Consider the following 25,742-nt stretch of genomic DNA (forward strand, 5'->3'; position numbering starts at 1 on the left):
GTCACTAATTTATGCATTGCACGGTCTTGCTGTGCGTGCATTGCGCAATACGATGTAAAGTTGTGTTTTGTTTTCGAGCAGGTTTGCTAAAGAGGCTAATGTAACTAACAATAAACAGCGAATAGCCAATTTCATGACACAATCATAAATACGAACGGGAACGCAATAAGTGCTCCGAGACCGGAAATTACGTCAGAAGTGCAACTCGGAAGGCTGGTGTCCGATGCATCTGGATAGGGCCATGAATAACACCGGAATGATAGAGATAACAACTCTCACACCATTACCATAACCAATCGGAGGCGAGCCATTCTAACCAATCAGAGGCGAATCAGAGGCGAAAAAGGCTGTACTTGCCGCTGCCATCATACGAAAAAAAGATTCGCCCCCGCAGAGTGCGGTGTACACGGTGTTGCCAGATTGGGCCAGATTTCCGGCCCAATCTGGCAACACTGGTATATATTGGTTGCTATGGAGACGGCATGACAACAGAATACAGAACCGGTGCGCGCTTGCCGTCCGCCGGTGAACAGCAGAAATGTCTTCTCTGAATAGAAAACTAATACAGAATCTTGCAGAAACGATATCCAAACAAGTGAAGCACTGTAAGTAACGGAAGCTAAGCATTTAATTTAACATATAGGTTGACTAAGGTCTGGAATTTAGGAAACATCCCGTTATTACGCTTAATTGGCTAATCTGCTAATGTAAGCACGATGTATAGACATGAATGCAAAATGTCCACGTTACTTCTGTATATCAAGATTTCACATGAGCACGTGTTCACACAGTCAATAAAACCGAAGTAGAGTGCCTGATTCGGCTCTTCAACGGACTGATGGGGGACGTGGCGGCGTCAGGACGGGCTGTGCACGGCTTGGACAGAGGGAGGTTCAGGAGCATCCTGCACAACACCTTCGGGATGACTGATGACATGCTAATGGATGGAGGTAGGACCAGTGTTGCCAGATTGGGACAGATTTCTAAATGTTATAACATTTAATGAAAAAAAAGTGTCATTCAATATTAACAGCTGCAAAAGTAACGTAAATTAAATGCGAACCATTGTGTTCAGAGATAACGCGAGTGAGATTGATAAAATACCGTTAGTTGTGGTTTGTGTTTTCTTATAGTTTTTCGGGCGTTTGATAAGGACAACGACAGCTTCGTCAGTGTCAGAGAGTGGACTGAGGGACTGTCTGTTTTCCTTCGTGGGACCTTGGCCGAAAAAATCAAATGTAATATACAAGCATACTTTCAAGGATAATAAAATAAGGTAATAACCCTAATAACCCTAGTTGTTTTGTTTCTGTGACCAGACTGCTTTGACGTGTATGACTTGAATGGCGATGGCTTCATCTCCCGGGAGGAGATGTTTCACATGTTGAAGAACAGTCTGATCAGGCAGCTGACGGAGGAAGACCCCGACGAGGGCATCAAAGACCTGGTGGAGATCACGGTCAAGAAGATGGTATGGGGGAAGCTCTACTGGGATCTTACTCGGAATTCAAAGTTGGATTGCCCAAACTTTCGACATTCATTGTCAGAAATAGAAAAATAAATCTATCAAATTGAATTATATTAATTTTAGATCGCTCATTTAAATTATTTCCGTTGACTGAACCTTCAAGAGTCTTTCATTGTGATTCTGCATGTGTCAGGTGTTCTGAACAACCTTTGTGCATGAAGAGGGCTTTATAAATTAACTGGCAGGCTACTTATCACAAAATTTGCTTTCTGAAGGGCTGGTCTGGACCACAAGAAAAGATTCATGAATTGTAATTTTTCCTGCCCTCAGGACCATGACCATGACGGCAGACTCTCTTTTATAGACTTTGAGAAGGCAGTCAAAGAAGAGAACCTGCTACTTGAAGCCTTCGGAACGTGTCTCCCTGACGCCAAGGTGTCAATCAAATAAAATTGATGTCTTTGGATCTCATTTTCAATATTGCTACTTGACATAATACTCAAACCTTTCTTGTTTTCAGAGTATACTGGTGTTTGAGCAGCAAGCTTTCCAAGATCCGTCGGAACGTTGAAGAATTAGTATGGAATGTGAATTTCTTTTGTTTTAATAAAAATATATTCAAAAAATGTGTTCATATTTCTCTAACAGAAAGTGTAAAAATAAATGTATAAATAGTCTGGATGGGTGATAAAAGTCTCTGGGAAACACCACAGAAGGAAGATCTCAAATCCTGCGGCGAGGCTTAGTCTTCTTCACCTTTGCTGGTTTGTTTGCAGTAACTGAGTCCACCTAAGTAGAAACAAAATAATAATTATATTAGTAGTGCTTAATGCTTGATTATGGAGTGAGATAGACAGGAAGGTATGGAAGTTAGAGGGGAGGACATGCAGCAATGCACGGGCAGGAATTGAACCCGGGTCGCTGTGTTCAGGACTGAGCCTTAATGGTAAACGCTCTACCTGGTGAGCCACCGGGGCGCCTCAATAGACTATAGCTTAACGTATGAACATCATTCGATCAAATAACAACAACCATTTCGAGAGCAGCTACCTGTTTCAGTGTGTTCCTGATCTGGTGGACTGTCGTGTTCAGTGATTCATCCTCCATGTCCAACCGGGGCGGTTCCGGGAGCTGAGGACCAACGAGAGGAGAGTTCTCCCCCACGACGTCATATGACAACAACAGCGGGTCACGGGGCGCCTGCAGCCTACGCTTCCTGTTCTCCAAATGTGTGGTCCTCGGTACAAACATCACCGCAGAGGCTAGCTTCGGAGTCACCCGTGTCTCTGTGTCTTGACTTTGGACCCCCGTGCCGGTTCCCGGTGTGTCAGACGGTGCGGTGTCAGGGAACGCGTTGTGTAACGACCCCATTCTGTCCTCTGACGGTCCGGCTTGAGTTGTGTTGCGTCTGTACCAACGGTCTTCCTGAGGTGGTAACGGCAGCGATGGAAAGCCCAGGTAATGGCTGCTGCTCGGTGGGGCTGGGGTGTAGACAGCAGCAGCAGCAGCAGGACGTTTTTCATCAGTTGATCTGGAGGACCTCTCTGATTTGGGGGTGGGGTCAGGTGGTTTAGGGTCCTCCTCTGTGGCTTCTTTCGTCTGCTCCCTTTCTCTAGCTATAAAATGATAATGGCAAAAACCCATCACAATTCTTTGTTTTATTTAATTCAGTGTACATAATGTACATAGAATGCAATTAAATGGACATAGAACATAGAATGCTTATTCACATTGTTATTACACATTTATACCAATTCATATTGGTATGATATTTAATGATTCACATATTCAGGTGCAACAAACCTATATGTTGGCATGTCCTCATCACGTATCGACGTCGGTCTTGTAACTTCAGCCTGGTGTCCTCCACGGTTTCATACTCGGGAACATAACACACGTGGAGCACACCCCCATAGAAGCTCTTCTCATCTAGGTGCCGCTTAGCAGCCCTGAAACAACAGCAAAACTAATCGTACCATTCATGTGGTCAGGATGGCAAAGTAGTATTTTCCAGCAGTGAACCATAAACAAAACACCGTCCTAACCTTGCACTGGTGAGCTTCTGGAACTTGACGAGGTAGACCTCTGTGAATTCTTCAGCGGGGTACTCGTCCAGGGGCCTGTACTCCTCGATGACCCCGTACAGGGCGCAGCGCTGGATCAGTTCAGGCATCACCCCGATGGCTGGGACGCCTTGCACCATCAGGTAGCGTGACTCTAGGTTGATGGTGTAAACCTGGACAGAAATATAATAAACACTGCGAGACTGGTCCTAGCAAACACATAAATATGTTACATTATCTCTCCCCTACTGGCTATTGACAACACAATACAAACCAAGCCCGTTTTTAAATTGACGCTAATGAAAGTCGTTTACGTTTTTGGTATTCTTAAACATTATATGTAAATTACAATTAATTGGGGATTTCTCTTCATGTTGGGATTTGTGATTGCATATATCCGTGACGTTTTAAGGCTCTTTCACGATTCCCTTTTACTCATATGTGTAGATTAAGCCGGCTTCCTTACCTTTACCGCTTTAGCTTTCCTACCATCTCGATATTTTGGTCGAGAAATGCAAACTTTTCTCTGTTCGTGATGTTTGTAGATTTCAGGAGTTCTCCAGCAGTCTGCTTTGTGGACAGGGGCCGCCATGTCTGGGGAAGGACGTCCAATGTTTGCTTTCAAAATAAGGGATTTGCTTGTATGTACTAAGATAGATTGACTTCTAGATGTTGAAGAGGCTTTTACTTTGAAACTCAAGAAAACAGTCGCCTGGATTCACTTTGGCACACAGAGTGCGTCGATCGGTGAATAGTTATTAACAAGCTAGCTTTCAAATGATAGATTATGAGTCATTTTAAATAATGTTTGTCAATCAAGGCATTCAGCCAGTCACAGTGGTTTTCAATAATGCAAAAAACTGCTTCCTTCACCTTCCCCCAAACGTGATATCCCATCTTTCCTTGCATGAGGTAAGTTAGCATATGTGTTAGCAAGTGAGTCGAATCTACTGAGGCTACTTATGAGGCATGACCTGCCAATCCATTGCTATGTTGGCTGTATTAGTATATGAAACGGCTATTGTCGTACTTGCTATATTTCTTGTGTTTTGGAATTAACTGGTTTGTTAATTTCCTTGCGTTTACTACGGTTTTCTACACCATGCTTGACTTATTTTTTTTAATCTATATTCATGACTGAATCTGTCAAACTTTATGGTCCAGACTTCAGTTTGAACCCTATCTCAAGTTCATGAATCATCCTTCCATTTGGTTCACTGAAGTAACCTTTATTCCATGTGATTGCAAATTAAGGTCCCTATACTCTTATCAGAAAGATTTATTGGATTAGACTCATTATACTGGCAATTAAAATGTATTTATTTCATGACAAAACACACACTGTCAGGTAATACATCCAAGTTGCCCAAGCTGAACATCTTCAACGATGCTTAGGTTATTACATTTATAAATATATAACGATAAAGGAACTGCGATCCCGATTGTGCAATGTTGTTGCAATGTCCTTGTTGCTTCGCTTGGTGGCGACAAAGTATTATATAATAAAATAAACATGCGTTGCACACTATTCTATTAACCAGCTTTATTTCAAACGTTGTTTGATTCTAATCTCTAAACATTTAGTGTTAGAGTATTACTTCAAATTACTTTAAATTTATTTCTGTGTGTTTTTTAGCATGTATGCAAACACCTTTGGGTGTGCACACACCCAAAGGCACACACATATTTACCCAATGCAACATATCAACACCATTGCATGGTTTGTGTACTATAGAACCAGGCTTTGGAGTTGTCCTGGGGCCATGGATCTCCAGTATTTCTCAGCTGGACCAGGAGTAGGCGCTCCTCAAAGCCTGAGGAGCATATCGTGGAGCTGTGTCGCCAGTTGGGAGAGAGGCTGGGCCTGAAAGAGGGAGAGCAGGTTGGGGGTTGTAGTTACTTTGCAGCGGTAGACACTGTTTGTTTGTGTGTGTATCGTGACTGTGTGTTGTGTTCCCAAGGGCTTCCTGAGGCCCTGTCAGCAGGTCTCGTCTGTTCATCAGGTTTTTGTGGAGCCTCTGTCGTCCGATGACTGGGAGATTTTGGTGAGTGGGATGACTTGTTTGGTCTGAGGCCTGTCAAAAAAACGGCCCATAGATAATATTCCCCCCCCCCTCCCATCCAGTGGATCAATTCATAACAAAAGTAGAGGATGAGTTTCCTCAAGCTAATCAATAATAAAGACCCAATTAAAGAGTCTGATTCTATTTTTTTTATGACAATGTATACAGTTATTTTCATTGAATTTGACCAAAGTTAATAACACATTTTAAGTAACCAGTCCAATTAAAACATGGCGGTCTCCTGCCACATCTCAAAGGGCAATGTAACGGCCCTATTGACTTCCTGTGTGTGTGTGTTTTGATGATTGTTGCCTCATGCGGGCTGACACTTGGTAGGAGCTCCACAGCGCAGCCCTGGAGCAGCAGCTGTTGGACCAGATTAGAGTGGTGTTCAAGGACGCTGTGTTTCCAGTGTGGGTTGACCAGCGCACCGCCGTCTACATCAGAATCGGTCAGCATCACTCACTGAACATTCTCACTTTATCTAATGCTGGTTTTGAATAATCATTAAAGTAACAGTCTGACACTCTTAAAACTTCCTGGGGTTTAGACATGAGATGTTTGTTTGTACAATTATAAACTTTATGAATTATTAAAAAAATTAATCTTGCCATAAATCCAGACGATGAAAACATGTTTAATTCAAGCCAGCTTCTAGTGCTAAAATAGCCTCAAACTAATCCTACTGACTTTGGCATTTTGCAAAGAATGTCTTTATTATTAAAGATCCAAACCTACTGATCCAAATCCCTTATGGTGTCTTCCCTCTGCTCAGCGTCCCTTGAACCAGCGGTGCCTCACGGACGCCTGGAGCGGTCCTCTGAGCTAGTCGTCTCCCCGAAGACCAGGCCCGGGACGGGCAGCTTCCTCCGCACTCCGCCCGGATCCGGCCAGGACCCGACTCCGTACCGCCACCCCTCCTCTGAACCCCCGCCCTCCTCACCGCGGCCCCCGTCCCCCGCTCAGAACCAGCAGTGGGGCGGCATCGGCAACCTGACGGGCCTCATGCGCTACCTCTTCACGGGCGCCGTGGGCCCCGCTAAGGAGACGATGCCCTCGGTTCCGGAGCTCCCCGCGCTCTTCAGTGCCTCGCTCCTCCGGGTGTGCCATCAGCCCCCCAACGCTCTCTGCACTATTAACCCCGGCGCCGCCGCCGTGGTCCATCTGTTTCCCTGGAACGAGACCGTGGACACCGGCTGCTCCATCTTATCCCAGTCGGCCGTCACCTACGGCCTGCTGTCCAAGATCCCCACCCCCAAGGAGGCCAGGGACGGCGCCAAGAGGGCCACGGAGCCCAAGAAGAACGCAGGTGCACTGAAGGTTGGAGAGGAGTTGGCGAAGGAGCAGCAGCAGGAGGAGGTGGAGGAAGGCAAGGAGCTGGCGGTGGTGCGCGTGGTGTGCCACCACGTGGAGGAGCTGCAGGATGATCAGAACCGTGGAGAGATCCATTCTGGACGGGTCTGGGTGAGTGTCCCCGTCTTAGCAGCCCAATCTGGCTCATTCCAGCCCCCGCTGCTTTCCCTCTAGCTCAGAACTGTTGTGTGTGTTGCGTTGGTTCTCTGCAGATTACACAGCACTTGGCAACGAGCATGAAAATCGATCCCCACTCAACGGTGCGCATTCAGCCAGTGGAGTCGACGGTCACGGTAGCCTCGGGCGTCCGCCTGCAGCCTCTAGAACCGCTGGTGAGCAACTAGACAGATGTCCACTGAGAGGAGGCACCGGAGAGCAGGCGGTCTCTCCCCTCGGGTTTGATCTAAGCGTTTGCTGTTGGCTGCCTTCATCTCATGCCCATGTTGTTCTGTTCAGCCTGAGGAGAGCGATGATGCCATCCAGACTGCCTTCCTCGATTGGCTGCATTCTCAGAGCCACGAGCCCCTAGCCTGTCTCACCGCCCGCTCCAGCATCATCCTACTTCATGGACCCAATGGTAATATAGTGGAGCAGTGTGCCTTGAGCCAATTAGGGACCATTATATTGTATATTGCTATTTAGTCATTCTGTTGATACTTTTAATCAAAAGCGCCTTACAGCGCAATGTTGAGGTTAATGTCTTCCAGGAGAAGGTAGGGGTTAGGGCATCTTGCTCAAGGATGCCTGCAGGTGGTAGGCATTCGGTTTCGAACCCCGACCACTATAGTCCCTCATTGTGTAATTAATAATCAAAGCACTGGCCTGCAGGGGGTCATATAGGCAGATTCCTCTCCAACGGACGAGGAGGACCTCCAGGTTAAACTAGCGGTTTGACCTCCCCCATTTGTAATACAAAGACATGACCCTTTTCGTTCCTTTAGCTAAACTGGAGCTGGCCTTGACTGTGCTGCAGCCGGAAGCAGAGAGTGAGCTCCCCGACCAGCTCTTCCTGCTGGCCCCAGCTGTCCTCCAGAAGGCCGGAGTACAGGTAGCAGCTTGAGCGTCCTCCTCAACCCCAAACACCTCCCCAATGCGGCGTAGCTCTCCTCTGGCTTCCGACTGCTGGGGAAAAAATGCAATGAAGCCCAATCCTCCAGGAGCCAGTGTGCCAGAAAACGCTCTCTGAAAAGCCCCTAATTCCCCGTCCCTAATCCTGCTTTAGGTCGACCGAGGGCCGCCAACGGCAGACACGACCACGAAGGTGGTGGCTGACGCCCCGTACACGGAGCTCCCCCTCCTGGGCACTCTCGGGTGAGTTGAACCCCCCCCCCCCCCCCCCCCACCGCTCTGAACGGCCGCATGTGTTGGACCGTGGCCAGCGGGGGTCGGACCGATCACAAAACAACGGTTTTGTCTTTGAATTAAAAGCTCTGCGCTTGTTGATCTGCTGTGACGGTTCCTCCTTCAGTGGGACAGAGCAGCTGAGCAAGGCGGGCTTCCAGTTCATGTCCCACAGCCTGCTGGGAAGCCCCCTCTCCCGGGAGCTGGGGGCCCTCGGACAGGGACTGCACGGCGGGGCCCTGCTCATCACCGGGGCCAAGGTAGGCGCGGACATGACGATATGATACCATCATAAGAGTACTGTTCTTTATCAAATGATGATATGATACATCATAAGAGTACTGTTCTTTATCATATGACGATATGATACATCATAAGAGTACTGTTCTTTATCATATGACGATATGATACATCATAAGAGTACTGTCCTTTATCATATGACGATATGATACATCATAACAGTACTGTTCTTTATCAAATGATGATATGATAGATCATAAGAGGACTGTCCTTCATCATATGATGGTATCATATGACGATATGATACCATCATAAGAGTACTGTCCTTTATCATATGACGATATGATACATCATAAGAGTACTGTCCTTTATCATATGATGATATGATACATCATAACAGTACTGTTCTTTATCAAATGATGATATGATACATCATAAGAGGACTGTCCTTCATCATATGACGATATGATACCATCATAAGAGTACTGTTCTTTATCATATGATGATATGATACCATCATAAGAGTACTGTTCTTTATCATATGATGATATGATACCATCATAAGAGGACTGTCCTTCATCATATGATGGTATCATATGACGATATGACACCATCATAAGAGTACTGTCCTTTATCATATGATGATATGATACCATCATAAGAGGACTGTCCTTTATCATATGATGATATGATACCATCATAAGAGGACTGTCCTTTATCATATGATGATATGATACCATCATAAGAGGACTGTCCTTTATCATATGATGATATGATACCATCATAAGAGGACTCTCCTTTAGAAGATTGATATTATCGGTTTACTCGGTCGGAATGCGTTGTGGAATGCATTCCTTCACGTCCCTCTGGGTAGCCTTTGGGAAATAATACTCTTTGGCTATGTTAAGAATATAGAGCGTGTATATATGTAAACTGTTTGTGTTCAAATATATACACGGCAACACGTATAAGCCGCTTTTAATAGTGGCAGTAATTCTCTTTGTGGAGTTGTTCTTGTTCTTTGTCCTAGTTTTTCTACAGAATAAATTAAAACAAAATGAAAGAAATTCCACAGTGACACCCCAAGCAGTGTTTCTACCATTATAAACAAAAGATTAAAGCAAAACACGAGAAGGGAATCCCTGAATAATTAATAAAGAAAATAATGACTTGTAAGAGGGCTATGAAAGCTGGGTTAAAAGCGGTATTTGGAAAGCCTAACTTCCTGTGTCTGTGCGTGTGTTGTAGCAAACCGTCCAGCGCTTTATATTCAACACAATGAAGGGAAACCAAAGGAAGATTTGATTGTGAAACTTTCCGTGATTTGCTGGAGGGTGACGCCAGGACATAACTTAATGCTTAATGCTCTGGTCGAGCAGCGCTGCAGACCCACGTTGGGTGGGTCCAGGATCAAGATGGTTCTACAGCATGATCAACTATCTTCATCCTGAAAAAATTCCCCTGTTATTATTTAGAAAACATAAAATATTTCCCATAAACGTACTCCTGGGGTGAATCTATCTACCAATCGAATCAGTATGGACGATCATGTGTGTGTTTGTGTTTATGTGTGTGTGTTCTGGTCCACAAACAGACTGATTAGAGCTCAGATAAACCCGGTACTGCAAGAGATAATTCTTCTCCATGTTCACTAGAAACTAGTGTTGGAGAAAGCACAATCCTGCTCTGCCATTGGTTGCTGTATCAGCATCGACACTAGACTGGCTACCCCCAGGCCATTCTGCTGGCGATTTGAATTCGCCCTGCAGAAGGGTCTGGAGAAGAGCAATTCGTTTCTTTCTGCTTTCGATACGTTTTTGCGGGAGCCAATCACCAAGCTTGGTTTTTCCCCTGGCACGCTATTGGCTGGTTAAGACAGGGTAGCGACGGCAACCAGCCAATCGCGTACAGAGTCGTTTGAACTAGGCCCGTTGATCACGTCTCTTGTGCTGAAGAAAATGATAGCCGCCTCCCCGGACCAAGCTCAATCTAGGATTGAGCTTGGTCTGGCAATAGCCAGGCTACATCGACACCACTCATCTGCAAAAAATGTAATAAAAGTCTCCTGGCTGTTCTGGAAGCGGACACGGAGCCGCTCCCCGTCACCAGCCCTCATGAGCGGCTGCAGGCCCCTACCGCTGCTCATTAATCTATCGGTGTGAGCGCACGGTCCTGGAAGGCTTCCAGGCCTCTGTTGTTAATGGTGGGGCCCTGTCTCCCCTCCCAGGGGAGTGGGAAGAGCGCTGTGTCCAGAGCTCTGTGCAGGAAGGCTGGCGAGGAGCTGGACACGTACGTGGAGGTGGTGGACTGCAAGAAGCTGAAAGGTAGACACACACACACACACACACACACACACACACACACACACACACACACACACACACACACACACACACACACACACACACACACACACACACACACACAGACACAGGAACGCTATGCACTTTATATTTCTAGGGAAAAGGGCCGAAACGGTGCGACACTCCCTGGAGGAAACATTCCAACGGGCCCGGTGGAGGCAGCCCTCGGTGGTCCTGCTGGACGACCTCGATCATGTGACGGGGGCTGCGACCACGGCGGAACATGAGCATGGCCCGGAGGCCCTCCTACGACAGCACATCGCTCAGAGTACAAATCAACTCATTTCCATGATATGGATTGTTTATATGCTGTATTTATACACACACTAGAATCCCAGTAGGCTAAGTGTGTGTGTGTGTGTGTGTGTGTGCAGGTCTGATAGACATAGTGGATGACTTGGTGGTACGATCCAGCCTGGTGTGTCTCGTGGTCACCAGCCAGACGGAGCACTCTCTCCACCCCTCCCTCACTGACGTGCAGGGCTCACACTTCTTCCAGGGATTCCTGCACATCCAACCCCCCGACCAGGTTGGATTCACTCTCTCACGCACGCACGCACTCACGCACGCACGCACTCACGCACTCACGCACTCACGCACTCACGCACTCACTCACTGGCCCAATCCCATTTCTACCCCTTGCCCCTTCCCCTTACCCCTCCCCCTTGTTTTGAAGGGGGAAGGGGAAGGGGTAAGGGGTATAAATGGGATTGCCATATATGATGCCACTCACTCACTCACTCACTCACTCACTCACTCACTCACTCACTCCTGGCCGGTGTGGCGGCGCCGTGTCCCTCCCTCAGGCCCAGCGAGCGGAGATCCTGCGGCGCCTCGTCCTCCAGAAGCCCTGCCTGTCGGCGCACACGGCGGACACGCTGGACCTGGGGGCCGTCGCCATGGAGACGGACGGCTACCTGGCCCGCGACCTGGCGCTGCTGCTGGAGCGGGCCGTGCACGCCAGCGCTGTGCGGGAGGAGCGCAGCGACCAGGGTACACCGCTCCGCCCGCTCTCTGGCCTTCTCTGGGCCTCTCTAGGCTCTGTAGGCTCTGCCCCCCACCAGAGGGAGGGCTTCAGTCTGGGTCTTAAGGCTCCCTCTCTAGGCTCTGTAGGCTCTGCCCCCCACCAGAGGGAGGGCTTCAGTCTGGGTCTTAAGGCTCCCTCTCTAGGCCCTGTAGGCTCTGCCCCCCACCAGAGGGAGGGCTTCAGTCTGGGTCTTAAGGCTCCCTCTCTAGGCTCTGTAGGCTCTGCCCCCCACCAGAGGGAGGGCTTCAGTCTGGGTCTTAAGGCTTTGGTTCATCACTCGTCTTTGTGTGTCTTCTTTTTCGTTGATTGTGCTCGTAACAATTGGTTCAACTGAGCTGCACATTGCATCAATCGACCGTGACCATATCCCTTGTTCTTTATTCTTAATTCTGTCCGTTTACTGGTAGAGGAATTCCTCATTTCTGTGAGTCTTTAATATTTCTGAAAGGAGATTTTGATTGATCTAGTGATCAAAAAAGGGTGTCAGTGAAAGTGAATGCTCACACACAACCACTGAATTTCTCTCTCTCTCTCTCTCTCTCTCTCTCTCTCTCTCTCTCTCTCTCTCTCTCTCTCTCTCTCTCTCTCTCTCTCTCTCTCTCTCTCTCTCTCTCTCTCTCTCTCTCTCTCTCTCTCGGTAGCAGGCGATGGTCTGTGCCTGAGATGGAGTCACTTTGAGCAGGCCATGAAGGGCTTCACCCCGCCGTCCCTGTGGGGGGTGAGGCTGGAGACCCCCCCCGGGGTGGGGCTGGACCGGGTGGGGGGCCTGAAGGAGGTGCGGCAGGAGCTCATGGACACCGTCCTGCTTCCTGCTAAGGTGAGCCAATCAGATCCCCCGGCTGTGACCAGGCCTCGGCTGGGGGCAGCGTCGTGCCCCCTCTACCGGGGGCAGCGTCGTGACCGCTCTACCGGGGGCAGCGGGCCAGCAGCTCTCGGTCAGGGCCCTTCCTTTATGACCTCCAACACCATGAGACCTGGAGGTGCTTTAGGACGGAGCGCAGAGGAGGGGGAACAACCTGCTCACGTTCACTGTTATGTTCTCCCTGCGATCACATCCGCCAAAATGAAAAGGAGAGAGGGGTGGTCTTAGCTCAGGAGGTGGAGCGGGGTGTCTTGTAACCGGAAGGTTGTTGGCTCGATCCCCGGTAGAGGTCGAGTGTCGAGGTGACCCTGTGCGAGACACCTTGGCCTAACTGCTCCCGACAGCCGTACGTACAGTGGAAAGTCGCTTCCGCTAAAAGCATCTGCCAAATGCTATTTATATATATCTACTGCTATGTCTGTGTTACCTGTGTGCTGGGAGACTAACCATCGCCCCGCGTCTCTCATGGGTCCCCCCTGTACCCCCCAGTACCCCGTCCTGTTCTCCAGACTAACCATCACCCTGCGTCTCTCATGGGAACCCCCTGTACCCCCCCCAGTACCCCGTCCTGTTCTCCAGACTCCCCATCCGCCACCGCTCAGGGCTCCTGCTGTACGGGGCCCCCGGCACGGGGAAGACCCTGCTGGCCGGCGCCGCGGCCCGGGACAGCGGCATGAACTTCATCAGCATCAAGGTACCCCCTCCGTGGGGAGGGCCCCTCACCCTGCCCCCCGTGGGCTCCTGGGACCCCTGGAGAAATCGATATTTGAAATTGATAGTTCTCTATAGGAACGTTGCACAGTGGCTGTTATGCTTTGATTTGAAATGTTAATATGCCTTTTTTTCTACATAGAAACATACACTTATAAGTCTAATATTTCTCCCTATTTTGACAGAGAAACATGCAACTAATTTACAATCAGTATTTTCCTGGTTGGGCAAATTTAAAAATGATCTTTCAGAGAGAATAATTGAAATGATTATCTATGGGGTTTGTTGGAGTGGACCCTGATGGGCTGAGCTGGTGCCGCTGCAGACAGAAGACACTGAGACGTGGGTTTGGTTTCTGTCACCGTCTCTGCTGCTAGGGGCCAGAGCTGCTCAGCAAGTATATTGGAGCCAGTGAGCAGGGGGTCCGCGACGTCTTCCAGAGGTGGGTCCGCTCTCCCTCCCGTCCCCAGAAGACCCCTCATAGGATTTATTATAATATTGATGAATTTAATTGAGCAACTGTGTTTGTTTCTTGTTGCCAATGGGCTGGAAAAGCAAGTGATAAACAGGAAACAGGAAAACGATTACATAAACCAATCACAGTCCTTATAGGCCTATTGAAAAGGAAGATTTTCAGTAGAGCTTTGAATGTCTTGAGAGTATTTATAGGAATAGACAAAGCCCTTTACAAAGAATCAAGCTCAGACTGATGAAACAAAACGCAGAGGACAGAAGACAAACATGTAAATGGGACCACAATCCCAATCCAACCACCAGCCCAGAGTGTGAACCTGGCTCTGTGCTCCTCGCTCTGCCCTGTAGGGCCCAGGCCGCCTCGCCCTGCATCCTGTTCTTCGATGAGTTTGACTCCCTGGCCCCCCGGCGGGGCCACGACAGCACGGGGGTGACGGACCGCGTGGTCAACCAGCTCCTGACCCAGCTGGACGGGGTGGAGGGGCTGCAAGGTAGGAGCTGTCCCACCCTGCACCTCCCACCGTTGGATACACCTTCTGCACAGTGCTGTAGTGGTGCTGAAAGGATTCTAGGATTATACACACATTTTGATATGAACTTTATTATCAACATATATTATATTCATTTTTAGGTCAAATACCAACTATTTGCAATAACGAATACAACTTATGGCTGCAGAAAGGCTCATAATAGCAGTCTTGAGCGCTAACTTGTACGTTATATTGGAGCTCAAGTGAGCTACAAAAGGAGCATTATTATTAGGAAGTGCTCTTTACGTTGTTTTCCACTTGCTTTGGCAGCAGAAGTGTTATAAAAAGGTCATATAAAATAGGTTTCAGCGAGTGACAGGGGAAGGTGACTTTGGCCACTTTATCCCAATTACCTCTGGCAGCTCATACACAACCCTGCCCAAGCTGCCTGATGCCTAAAGACCTGTCGCCTTCAGTTCAGAGTCCGGACTTCACACTGCCGCCCCCTCCAAGGACACGTCTTGAAAACTTTCTGTGCATGTGTGTGCGTGCGTGCGTGCGTGTGTGTGTGTGCGCGTGTTGTTATCAGGAGTCTATGTGCTTGCGGCCAGCAGTCGCCCAGACATGATTGACCCTGCCCTGCTCAGACCAGGGCGTCTGGACAAGTCCCTGTACTGCCCCCCGCCTGACGTGGTGAGTACCCAGCAGGTCCCTGCCGGCCTCAGTAGCCCTGCTAAAAAGCACCAGAACACTGCTTTCATCTGCTCTCTATTCACTGAGCCGACGTGATCCGAAGCGACAGTGGCCCCAGATAGATGTCGTCTGGAGCAGGGAGGGGCTTCGTGCTCTACCACGATGACCACCAATGATACTATTTCAAAGAACTGTGCGTTGAAGTGCTATTCCTGAAGATGGTTTGTCGCATCGTATCTACACGTAGATGAACCGCCGGTGATGTTTGTGGGATTCATGCCTTGACAGTAAACCAACAGTGTTTCATCAATACATGTTGACTGGGAGCAGGCAGACATTCACTTCCTTTGAAGACAGTTGTCTTTCTCTGTTGGAACGATCCTTATTTACTTCTGATTCTAAATGTCTATTTATTAGTATCTTCTATGTCAAAAAGTTTTCTTTATTCAATCAGTTTTTGCGATTTAAGATAACCTTTAAACGTTATTGAGAAAGATCATATTTGAGTAAATATTCATGTTTTTTTTTTCAAGCAACAAAATAAAAATAAATAAAGATAAAAAAAAAGATTCTTGAAAAGAAGCCATGGCAGTAAGGCAGCGCTCACCCCCGACTCCAGGAGGACCGCGTGGAGATCCTGCAGGCGCTGAGCGGGGCCCTGGCGCTGGGCCCCGACGTGGACCTGCGGCAGCTGGCCGAGGCCACGGAGCTCTTCACCGGGGCCGACCTCAAGGCCCTGCTGTACAACGCCCAGCTGGAGGCCCTGCACGCTGGCCCCCCCCCGTCCCCCGCCCTGCAGGTCAGTACGGGGGACACTGGATATACTGGAATAATACTGGAGACTAAGTACTTATCTCAACTTAATCCCTGCACGGCACGCGCGCACTCTGTGCACTCTGCCCGTGCACTCTGCCCGTGCACTCTGCCCGTGCACTCTTCTCGTGCACTCTGCCCGTGCACTCTGCCCGTGCACTCTTCTCGTGCACTCTGCCCGTGCAATCTGCCCGTGCACTGCGCCGTGCACTCATTCCACATGACTGGGGTCTTCCACGCGGCTAGGCAGGCCTGTATCTCAGGCTAGCGAGGGAGTCCCGTGTTCAGAGGGAGGCCTGAGGGCCTGGGGGTTTGTCGGGTGGGAGCCTTTCAGACTACATGGTACTCTGGCTGGTTGGTCCAAACGGTCTGCCCTAGCTTTAACGCTTTGATCTTAACTTCACAGGATGTGTTTGATTTCATGCGTGATTGCCCAAGTAATCTGGTCAAAGTAGGCTGCCTTTTAAAGGTCAGTGGTACAAAATTGTAGAATCTGTAAGGCAAACTTTTCATCCATATTGAAGACATTTAAACGTTGGTGGATTGTTTAGAAAGGGCACATATAATAGAGACAAGAATAACTATTGTATATTAGTGAACAAGGAAAAGTTAGAAAGGGTCTTGATTCTGATTCTACCAGATTTGAGTAGTATGCCCTTGGAGTCAACAGTGCTAGCGGCGATGATGTCATCGCTCATGTGATGGCTTTGCTGTTGTCTCATTGCTTCGGTATATTGTTTGGCTCAGAACCAAAGGGCCATGATTTGGGTCAACCCGGGTCCTGTCACATCCACTCTGAGACCGACACTAAAAATAGAAAATAAATAAAAGCTTGGATTTGGTAAATCGCCTGCTGTGGGAATCTGACTTCAAGTCAACACTGGGGCAGTGAAGCGAGGGTGTATGGAAACGGATTGACTTTTGTGTGAGTTTGTTAGGCAGAGACAGTCTTGATTGACATGTTGTTAATGACAACTGGCTCGAGTGCTCAGATGAGCTTGGTGCATGTAATCGTTTCTCTACACTGTTAGATTCTTCACTGGTACATCGTCTTTGGAGCGTTAATCTTCTCTTCCCTAGCGTATCTTTCACACCGATAAGCGCTATAACTCAAACCCTGTTTGAGCTGGTTTTCAACAACAGTCAATCAAAACAAATTAATGATTCATTTTAACCAGAACTTGTGAAGCAGTAATCGCATCCCCTTTATTCAGAGCTCCTTGTCAACCCTTAAGCAGTTTCCAGTTTTAACCGGTTAACTATATCCAACTGAGCAGAATCTTTCATCCAAAGCAGGGGTAGCCAACACGTGCCCGCGGGTATCTGGTTGCCCCTCAGGGACCATGTGAGTCGTCCGCAGGGCATGTTCTGAAAATAGCACAAAAACAAATTGGAAAATTCATACTTAATTGTGTTGTTCGTGTTTTCATCAACGAGACTTGCAGCGATGTCGAGTTGATGGCAATGACAATATTTTATATTATATTTAATTATTATTTTTTAATTTAAAAACTCTAACCTTGTCTAGAAAGTTCAATATCCTGCGCCCTCTTTGCTGAGACAAGCAAGCAAGCACAACTTAAAGGTGGAGCTAGATGCGGACCCACAAAATAAATAAAAACATGGCGGAATAGAGCAAGAAAAATGTAATTATATATATATATATATATATATAAAATCATATCTTAACCAGGAAGATGGTATCAAACAACTAGCCCTTCTTACGACTCAGTACCCTTGAAGTAGCTCTCTGGTTCAAAAAGGTTGGTGACCCCTGATCCAATGGGACCAATCGTGAGTGTACTGGCTTTGGCTGCCTCAACAGTCCTTGTGGATCCCATCAGCTATCGTCTGACGACGATGTAGATCCTCATCAGCTTTGACATCTGTTCATAGAGCTTAGCCAAGACGAAACCCCTGGAAAATAAATCAAAATCATGACCGTTGACAGAAGAGGAGGTCTTCGCCCCGGTTATCAGTTCATTTATTATCCGGCTAAATATGACCCTAGAGGTCGACTAACCCTGGGAGGTGTACCCCCTACCCCCGTCCCATCGTGCCCCCCTCCCCATGTCAGTGACGGGGGTGTAACTGAGCGCTTCTCTCCGCCTCCCACCAGGAGCCGCCGGCCTGCGGCTCGGACAGCGACGGCAGCCTGTCCTCCATGATCTTCCTGAACAACAGCAGCGCCTCGGAGGACTCTCTGGGCGAGGCGGAGCCGGCGCTGTCCCTGGACCAGTCCATGGTGTTCCTGGAGCACAGCATGCTGCCGGCCGCCGACCCCGCGCGGGGCAGCAACGCCTGGAGGCTGTACTTCGGCAGCTCCTACGAGTCCGAGTTGGGACACGCCTCTCCCTCGCCGCCGGTAAGAGCCCGTCATCGGGGGCGTCGTCTTAGACCCCTGGGCCAATCGGAAGCCAGCCGCCCCATCTACCAGGGACGGTGCTGTCGCTTCCCCTTTGGGGGCCGCTGCCTTTTCTTGTTCTAACCAGCTCCTTTCCGGCCGTCCCTCCCGACCCCCCAGAACTCCCTGTGCGCATCGGGCCCCGGGTCCACCACCCAGGAGTCCAGCGCGGGGGCGTTGGCCCGCGAGTCGGCCGGCAGCCTCCCCCCAGCCTGCATGCCCACCCTGCGGGGGGGCTTCCAGGAGCTGGGCCCGGAGGAGCTGCAGCGCCTCCTGCTGGACGTCGGCGTGGTGAAGGGCAGCTACAGGAGGACCGACGTGAGCGGACGACGGGTGGGCCGGGGGGGCAGACACCGCGGAGGGGAGGGCGTTAGGTGGAGGGCGGGGCGTTTGACCTGAGGCCACATGTCTTAACACCTTAACCACAACACCAACACCAACACGACATCAATACCACCAATGGCGGTTAAACGTGCCGATTATAACAAACAGTGTTCCTTAATTCTTAATTCTTCCCGGTCTTCTCCGCCCGCTTGCCGTGCAGGAGGAGTGCGTCCGCAGCCGCTCGGTGTCCGGGGGGGCCGGCCTGATGCTGAGCCAGGCCCACCTGACCTCCGCCCTGGCCCAGACCAGACCCTCCCTGGGCGCCCAGGACTGGCAGCGCTTCAGCCGACTGTGAGAGCTCTCGCTGACACCCCCTAGGGTCACCCCCCTACTGTCTCCCCCCTAGGGTCACCCCCCTACTGTCACCCCCCTACTGTCTCCCCCCTACTGTCAACCCCTAGGGTCTCCCCCCTACTCTCTCCCCCCTAGGGTCACCCCCCTACTGTCTCCCCCCTAGGGTCACCCCCCTACTGTCTCCCCCCTACTGTCACCCCCCTACTGTCTCCCCCCTACTGTCAACCCCTAGGGTCTCCCCCCTACTCTCTCCCCCCTAGGGTCACCCCCCTACTGTCTCCCCCCTAGGGTCACCCCCCTACTGTCTCCCCCCTACTGTCACCCCCCTACTGTCTCCCCCCTACTGTCAACCCCTAGGGTCTCCCCCCTACTGTCACCCCCCTACTGTCTCCCCCCTACTGTCTCCCCCCTACTGTCAACCCCTAGGGTCTCCCCCCTACTCTCTCCCCCCTAGGGTCACCCCCCTACTGTCTCCCCCCTAGGGTCACCTCCCTACTGTCACCCCCTGGGTCACCCCCCTACTGTCTCCCCCCTACTGTCACCCCCCTACTGTCACCCCCTAGGGTCACCCCCCTACTGTCACCCCCCTACTGTCACCCCCTAGGGTCACCCCCCTAATGTCACCCCCCTACTGTCACCCCCCTACTGTCTCACCCCTCCTGTCTCCCCCCTCCTGTCCCCCCCCTCCTCTCCCTCCTCCTGTCTCCCCCCCCTATTGTCTCCCCCCTCCTGTCTCCCCCCTCCTGCCCCCCCCCATCTCTCCCTCCTCCTGTCTCCCTCCCCTATTGTCTCCCCCCTCCTGTCTACCCCCTCCTGTCTCCCCCCTAGGTCACTGCAGGCCCCCTGGGGTGGATTCTGCGTGGCGGGTTCCTTCAAGGGACTGATCTGATTCGTGATCTTCCTCTTTTGAGGATCAATTTATCTGCGAAAAACGATGGATCATAATTTAACTGTTCAATTATTAAGTGGGCAGGTTCGGTGGTGCACCAAGTATCATACGCAATACCGAGGGTTCTTCGGGTTTTATGGAGTCAACCTGCTTGTGAAAAAAAAGTATTTTTCATTCGGCTGCCGCAAAACAAACAGAGGAAATGTGATCTGACCTGACAGTGTTGTCTCGTCCTCTCAGGTACGAGGCGTTCGGTGACCCAGGGGCCCGCGGGGCCCGGAGCCCGGCCCTGTTCAAACCCGGACAGCGGGTCACACTGGCCTGACCCCGTCAGCGCGGGGAGACGTGTCCTCCTCACTGCACTAATGCGCTCCTTCTGAGGGGCATTTGAGGGAAATGCAAATCTGGCTGCGTTTTTTAATTAACTTAATTAGTAAACAAGTTGGAATGATTCCATTCCCACACAGCGTCAGTGCTGTGACTAATGTAAATATGTATCATATCAGTTTGTGTAATTAAGGGTAAGGGATGGAGATGATTGAACAACGTTAATAAATGAATTGATTATTCACTTCCATCGTCTGGGGGTTTTCTCTTCCATCATGACTTCTAAGCAGGATTTGAAAATATATTCTTCTATATTCTATATTCTACTTCTATGATCTTTTAAAGTATAATTAGGTTTTCAAATGACCACTAATAGTGTAATCCTTGTCATTCATTTAGCCTTGTAACTAGAGCTGTCAAGCGATTAAAATATTTAATCGTGATTAATCGCATTAATGTCATAGTTAACTCACGATTAATCGCGATTAATCGCAAATTCTTTTTCTATGCTAAATATCCCTTGATTTTTTTGTCCCATAATTCTTCTCATTTTAATTCTCTTATCAACATGGTGAAGTGCATCGGCTTGTCTTGTGCAAATGATTTTTTATTGATAACAACATTGGCATATACTGATCAAAACAGGACGATACAAAAAAAGAGCCTGTAGTGCAATTAAACGACTGCTTTGAACAAATGTCATTTGAACATAGCAGTCAGGCTACTGCTTCTTTGTTTTGAGCCAAAGAAATTATTATTATTATTTTTTTTTGTAAATAAAATATTTACGTTAATCGCACGATAATTTTTTTAAAATTGGTTTGCGTTAACGCCGTTAATAACGCGTTTAACTGACAGCTCTACTTGTAACATATTCTCCTCTTCATTGCATCACATGAATGCATTACTATTGACGTGTTTTCTCGAGGACGCCCACTGCCACAGGACTGCAGCATTGGAGTTTGAACCAAGAACCCTTCATCCGTCAGTAAACACTGTAACAACTAGCCTATCCTGTCCTTCGTTTTAGATCATTCACAGACTGCACATTTATCCATGGTCTATAAGGCAACGCTGTACCAAAGTTAAGCCGTTGAAATGTTGGTGGAATGTTTTGAAAGTAGTGCTGCTTTGATCTCAGCGGAAAATAGAAGAGCCTAAACAGATCCTGGTCATAGCAGCTGGCACGGTGACAGTCTGGCTAAAGGTGCTTCTGATCTGATTTGATGTCTGTCTGTCCTTGGGAGTTAACAGAAACCTTTGGCTTTTTCTCTAAACCTCTGGTAGAATTGGATTCTTTCAGCTTATTTTTTTTTAGCTTTGTTGCCTCTGAGGCCTGACTCTTCAGAAGATTTGAAATGAGTCAAAAGTTTGAGAGGGAAGACGACAAGGACACCTTGAGAGGTGGAAGCTCTGACTTCAGATTGCAGCAGCAGCAGCTGTCTGGGGCTGTTCTCTTCCCTGGTTTCTGGGAGATGTCTTTCTTGACAGTATTTTTTTACTTAATGCACTTTTGCTGTCATCCCTCACTGAAAACGACATTGGTAAATATAGACACCTAGGCCCTGGACCTTGCTTGCTCATTCCTATTTCAGTGTGTACTTGGGTTAACCTAGCTTTCCCTTTAAAAAATAAATAAAAACACTGGACATGAAAGTCCTCTCTGATACCCGATTTCTTTCTGCACTGTCCTTCCTCCACATCTGAATGTGCTGATAAAGACACAGGCCCATCGGTACATTGAAGCTCCCTCTCGCACCAAGCCCCGTTCTATTGAACCCAAAGTAATAACCACACACCCACGAGGCTTCCGGAAGAATCCATCGTTGCGGTTTCACAGCAACGGATGAACCGTGCGATACAGAAATAGAGCGCCAGAGCTACTTTGGGAGTTCATCGTCACGTTCACAGGGCTGTCTTTCCCCCGGAGGAACTGGTCTCCCGAACAAAGACTCATCTGTCTTCTCCTTACAGCGACGAGCAGGACCGTCAAGCAGGGGAACATTCACAGGAAGCAGCCCGATGACAAAGCTATTGTGTTAAATGTCCTGTCACATAAGACTAATTCATATTTAATGACCTTCATGTTAGGCGTCGTAGTTTTAAGCACACTTGTGTGTCGAGAGTGCTTCATGTTCAGTGTGCTTTTAAGTCAAGTAGGCTAATGCTTAAGTACACTTAATCTTAAGTTTGCTACAGAGAAGGGTCCTCATTCTGAAGCGTGCGTCACATTAATTAACCCCCTCCCTCCCACCGTGGTCCTTGACCTCTTCCTCCCGAGCAGACGCTGATCAAGGTCAGGAGTGGGGCTAATTTGGTTGTCGCCACGGCAACCTGTCTGAGAGCCAGCTGTGAAACAAAGCCCTTCTGATGTACTCAGCAGCCCTGTGACGGGATTTGATCAGCGTGTCCCGCTTTGCTGAGCCCACCCTGGGCGTGCTGGCCCCCTCCACATGAAGACTGTTAAGAGTCAGTCTTCATGTAGAGGGCGTCAAACAAACATCTATCAGGGCGTCAAACAAAGAAGGCCTATTTGGTTTGTAGTGCTTATCAATCATTTTATGGAAAGTCCTTCCACGACCATTCCCTCCTTCTCCATCTCTTCCTCCCTCCCTCCCTCCCTCTCTACTCCTCTGTTCATCCATCTGTCCATCTCTCCATCCCTCCCTCCCTTCGGTAATGACTCCCTCCAGTTCCACCCTGCTACCCTCTTTAACCGTACCAGCTAATAACTCTCTTACAGGGTTTCATCGGGCCCTCAGCTTCAGTGAAATAATCCACTTATCAGTGTCTCTCCCCTCACCCTAAAACCCTCCCCCAATCACAGGAACGTGTGCAGCCATTCGGGGTGCGCAACAGCTGCTCAAGCATGCCGCGTGCCATCTGCCTATATATGTTGGAGCAAGAAAGAGTTAGATAACTGAGCTGTGAATCTCATCGCAAGGAACGCAAGGGAGCGAGCGCTTAACGCAGCTAGTTGGGAGTTTTCACTCGGGATGGTGGCAGCGTGACAGATGTCGGCGTCGTGCCGTTTTGACGAACCGTCTCCTTGGCGACCACGGGGAATCGTCAGGCGTTCATCAGAGGACGAGGATGTCGTAGTGCGAGGCGCTTTCGTTGCTCAGTGGGGCTTCGCCTGGCTGGCTGCACGGCTGTCAGATAGAGCCATCAGACACGATGAGCGGCGCGGGGATCCGCCCACGCGCCAGGGTTTATGATAGAAGAGGGGGAGGCTGTGTGCCAACAGGGCTGCCATCGTGGCTGGTGCTCTGGGTGATAAATGTCCTGAGACACATGGGTCCAGCGGGTGTGTGAGCGTCTCTCCCGCCGGTACACACGCCAGACCTATTTATAGACCACTCTGCTTGAGTGGCTAAAGATGGGAAGTTTCATTCGAATGCATATTGGATTGATGTGCAAGTAGATTTAACATTAGATGAAGATGCCAATGAATGTAAAGATTGATGCATATGGGATTTGATAACGTTGTACATCCAATGAGTGGTTAGTCAGGGATTTTCATGGTGCAGTGGACAGCGTTCAAATGTTCTCATTTTCGCCTTTTAGGTAGGAGAGAAAAGCAACCAAACGCTTTCAGTTCTTCAATTTTTAATGTAAACAGCAGTTTTGGGTCGGGGGGGGTGGGGGGGGGGTAAAAACATAAAGACAGTATTAAATAGGAAGGAGAAACATATCAATCATACAAAAAATATGCCAAGTCTAAGCCACGGCCTTGATCTGTTTTAAATAAAAAAAAGAAAAACAAATAGCTGGGACAGCTTCCCTTTATCGAATCACGTCATCTTATAACACCGTCGACACGGTAGAAGATCTGCTGAATCACCATCAGCTACCGGACAGAGAGGAAACTAATCACTAACAGGGTGAGATATTGCTTGAGAATGGAGTATACAGCAGTCATTTCAACAAGAGAGAGAGAGAGGAGAAACTAAGCGATGGAGAGAGCACATGTGTACGTGTTCCTTTCAGGGTCTGTGGTGCATTTCTCTTTGCACAGTTGTGCGTTGATAGTGAGCACAACATGGTAGAAACATAGCCGTGTGCTAACCACATGAATAATACCGGACTCCAGGGAGAGTCTTCCTGTGGTAACAGAGTCCAAATGCACTGGTTGTAACAGTCTTCAGTATGCGTGGATTATGGCCAGAGTAGGAGAACAACAGAAGTAAACAATAAACACGCCGCCTAGCAATGATCTCCTATCTTTGAGGGCGTTCTTTGTCTGCTGCTGCTGCAACTAGGAGGAAAAGAAAGGTGGAACGATGGGAATCCTTCAAACCCTCCAATACGAACTAGTTCACCCGTTTAGGGATGAACCCCTAAATCGAGCCACCCTCGCAACTCAGCACAGCATGAGAAAAACCAAATAAATGATTCCACATTCAAAATAAGAACAAGATAACAGTACGACCAGCTTGATCCACATGAACACATCGTAGAGGCTTCTGCCCACGGTGCCATTGCCTTCCAAGCACGCGACAGCAGGTATTCCTTTGAGGAAGCGAGTGAGTTTCAGAGTTCACGCTCATTAAAGAGTGTAGAAGAAGAGGAAAGCGGCGCTGGAGGACCAGCGGGCGGGGCCGGACGGACACATCCCTCCGAGCCCCCACTTCGACAGTATCCGGGGAGCCCTGCAAAAAAGACCCCTGCTCCACGGGCACCAGAGAGAGAGAGACCCCCACTGGAGCCAAAGACCACATTTCTTTCTAAAATTCTAGCAAAAGAAAAAGCAAAGGGATAAAAAGTCCAATACTTCTTTGTTATTGTTTTTTTTTCGATCACAGTTTGTCTATACATGATTCTTTTTTTCTTTTTATTCACGTTATCTTCTTTTCCTTCGTCTGCGTTTGTTGTAGTTTGACACAAAGTGGACGGGTCCAGTACAGCAGGTGTTGGACTAGAGAGGAGAGAGGGAGGGAGGGAGGGAGGGAGGGAGGGAGGGGCGGGGCGGGGGCGTGTACTTAGTTACAGTCATAAACAAAGTCATAGTTGCTAGGCTCTTTGGGAATGGGGGGCGGGGCCTCGGGGATCTGGATGTTCTCCAGGTCCAGGAGGCGGAGCTTCATCTCCATGGAGAGCAGGGTGTCCATGTCGGCCTTGGTGTATTCGCTGGTCATCTCCTTGCCCAGCAGGGCGTTCAGACCGTCCGTCCACACGCAGTACTGGGTCGGGGGGGGGGGGGGGGAGAGAGGATGAGAGGGTTTAGAACCAGATCAACTTTAGCAATCCCCAGATGGGGAACTGCCGCAGCCGCAGAATTACAGAGCATTGTTTCAATCAGTGTCTTCACCCTTTTCTTTAGAATGAACCTACTTCTATCTTTCTACACATTGTTATCACTTGGATGAGCCGACTGCATCAGAGCGATACGCAGAGATATTGGTATCTACAAACACACAGATCCTTTGGCACCACTTTGGGCACTGAGGCTCTCAGTCTATCTGTGGTGTGCAGCTGACGGGATTCCCTCCGTGCAGACCCC

At 49.0% G+C, this 25,742-nt stretch overlaps 4 protein-coding genes across 15 annotated transcripts in view; 2 read left to right on the forward strand and 2 right to left on the reverse strand.

The window, feature by feature from the left end:
• Window positions 1–421: 421 nt before the first annotated feature.
• Window positions 422–2,144, forward strand: clxn (calaxin). 4 transcript variants are annotated; one of them, XM_060042692.1, is made up of 6 exons: window positions 422–605; window positions 792–950; window positions 1,134–1,238; window positions 1,320–1,471; window positions 1,833–1,903; window positions 1,989–2,144. In XM_060042692.1, the coding sequence occupies exons 1-6, from the start codon at window positions 539–541 to the stop codon at window positions 2,137–2,139; spliced, it is 705 nt and encodes a 234-aa protein (XP_059898675.1). In that variant the 5' UTR covers window positions 422–538; the 3' UTR covers window positions 2,140–2,144. The 4 variants fall into 4 exon arrangements, with proteins under 4 accessions (XP_059898675.1, XP_059898678.1, XP_059898676.1 ...); XM_060042693.1 differs by having other exon boundaries at window positions 447–605; window positions 1,799–1,903; window positions 1,989–2,082; XM_060042694.1 differs by having other exon boundaries at window positions 490–605; window positions 765–950.
• Window positions 2,052–4,156, reverse strand: rbm48 (RNA binding motif protein 48). The gene is made up of 5 exons (XM_060042691.1): window positions 3,998–4,156; window positions 3,514–3,704; window positions 3,272–3,417; window positions 2,519–3,084; window positions 2,052–2,257 (listed from the first exon to the last, which is right to left on the reverse strand). Exons 1-5 carry the CDS (start codon window positions 4,121–4,123, stop codon window positions 2,192–2,194), a joined length of 1,095 nt encoding a protein of 364 aa, XP_059898674.1. The 5' UTR covers window positions 4,124–4,156; the 3' UTR covers window positions 2,052–2,191.
• Window positions 4,157–4,222: 66 nt separating this feature from the next.
• On the forward strand, window positions 4,223–20,487 carry pex1 (peroxisomal biogenesis factor 1). Of its 4 annotated transcripts, none has more exons than XM_060042685.1 (24): window positions 4,223–4,443; window positions 5,267–5,413; window positions 5,493–5,576; window positions 5,931–6,045; window positions 6,370–7,058; window positions 7,160–7,279; window positions 7,404–7,524; window positions 7,889–7,995; window positions 8,170–8,258; window positions 8,416–8,548; window positions 10,756–10,852; window positions 10,989–11,159; window positions 11,266–11,420; window positions 11,698–11,884; window positions 12,560–12,735; window positions 13,340–13,474; window positions 13,869–13,933; window positions 14,314–14,456; window positions 15,025–15,128; window positions 15,748–15,927; window positions 18,061–18,306; window positions 18,466–18,678; window positions 18,890–19,020; window positions 20,153–20,487. In XM_060042685.1, the coding sequence occupies exons 1-24, from the start codon at window positions 4,336–4,338 to the stop codon at window positions 20,235–20,237; spliced, it is 3,801 nt and encodes a 1,266-aa protein (XP_059898668.1). In that variant the 5' UTR covers window positions 4,223–4,335; the 3' UTR covers window positions 20,238–20,487. The 4 variants fall into 4 exon arrangements, with proteins under 4 accessions (XP_059898668.1, XP_059898670.1, XP_059898669.1 ...); XM_060042687.1 differs by having other exon boundaries at window positions 18,466–18,663; XM_060042686.1 differs by having other exon boundaries at window positions 12,563–12,735.
• A 4,472-nt stretch (window positions 20,488–24,959) lies between these two features.
• Window positions 24,960–25,742, reverse strand: part of elmo1 (engulfment and cell motility 1 (ced-12 homolog, C. elegans)) — an 80,428-nt gene continuing 79,645 nt past the window's right edge. For all 6 annotated transcript variants that reach the window (XM_060044178.1, XM_060044180.1, XM_060044179.1 and 3 more), the window contains one exon: window positions 24,960–25,422. In XM_060044178.1, coding sequence (XP_059900161.1) covers window positions 25,222–25,422 — 201 coding nt within the window. In that variant the 3' untranslated portion in view covers window positions 24,960–25,221. The remainder of the gene's footprint in view (window positions 25,423–25,742) is intronic.

Source organism: Gadus macrocephalus, chromosome 22 (assembly GCF_031168955.1).
Source record: "Gadus macrocephalus chromosome 22, ASM3116895v1".
In the NCBI taxonomy this organism is placed as follows: domain Eukaryota; kingdom Metazoa; phylum Chordata; class Actinopteri; order Gadiformes; family Gadidae; genus Gadus; species Gadus macrocephalus.

Coding starts and splice junctions, on each gene's coding strand:
- clxn (XM_060042692.1), top strand. CDS start 539: ATGTCTTCTCTGAATAGAAAACTAATACAGAATCTTGCAGAAACGATA. Junction 951..1,133: donor TGACATGCTAATGGATGGAG/GTAGGACCAGTG, acceptor GTTTTCTTATAG/TTTTTCGGGCGTTTGATAAG. Junction 1,904..1,988: donor CGTGTCTCCCTGACGCCAAG/GTGTCAATCAAA, acceptor TCTTGTTTTCAG/AGTATACTGGTGTTTGAGCA.
- rbm48 (XM_060042691.1), bottom strand. CDS start 4,123: ATGGCGGCCCCTGTCCACAAAGCAGACTGCTGGAGAACTCCTGAAATC. Junction 3,705..3,997: donor GGAAAGCTAAAGCGGTAAAG/GTAAGGAAGCCG, acceptor ATTTCTGTCCAG/GTTTACACCATCAACCTAGA. Junction 3,418..3,513: donor CAGAAGCTCACCAGTGCAAG/GTTAGGACGGTG, acceptor CTGTTGTTTCAG/GGCTGCTAAGCGGCACCTAG.
- pex1 (XM_060042685.1), top strand. CDS start 4,336: ATGTTTGTCAATCAAGGCATTCAGCCAGTCACAGTGGTTTTCAATAAT. Junction 8,549..10,755: donor TGCTCATCACCGGGGCCAAG/GTAGGCGCGGAC, acceptor CTCCCCTCCCAG/GGGAGTGGGAAGAGCGCTGT. Junction 15,129..15,747: donor ACTGCCCCCCGCCTGACGTG/GTGAGTACCCAG, acceptor CCCCGACTCCAG/GAGGACCGCGTGGAGATCCT.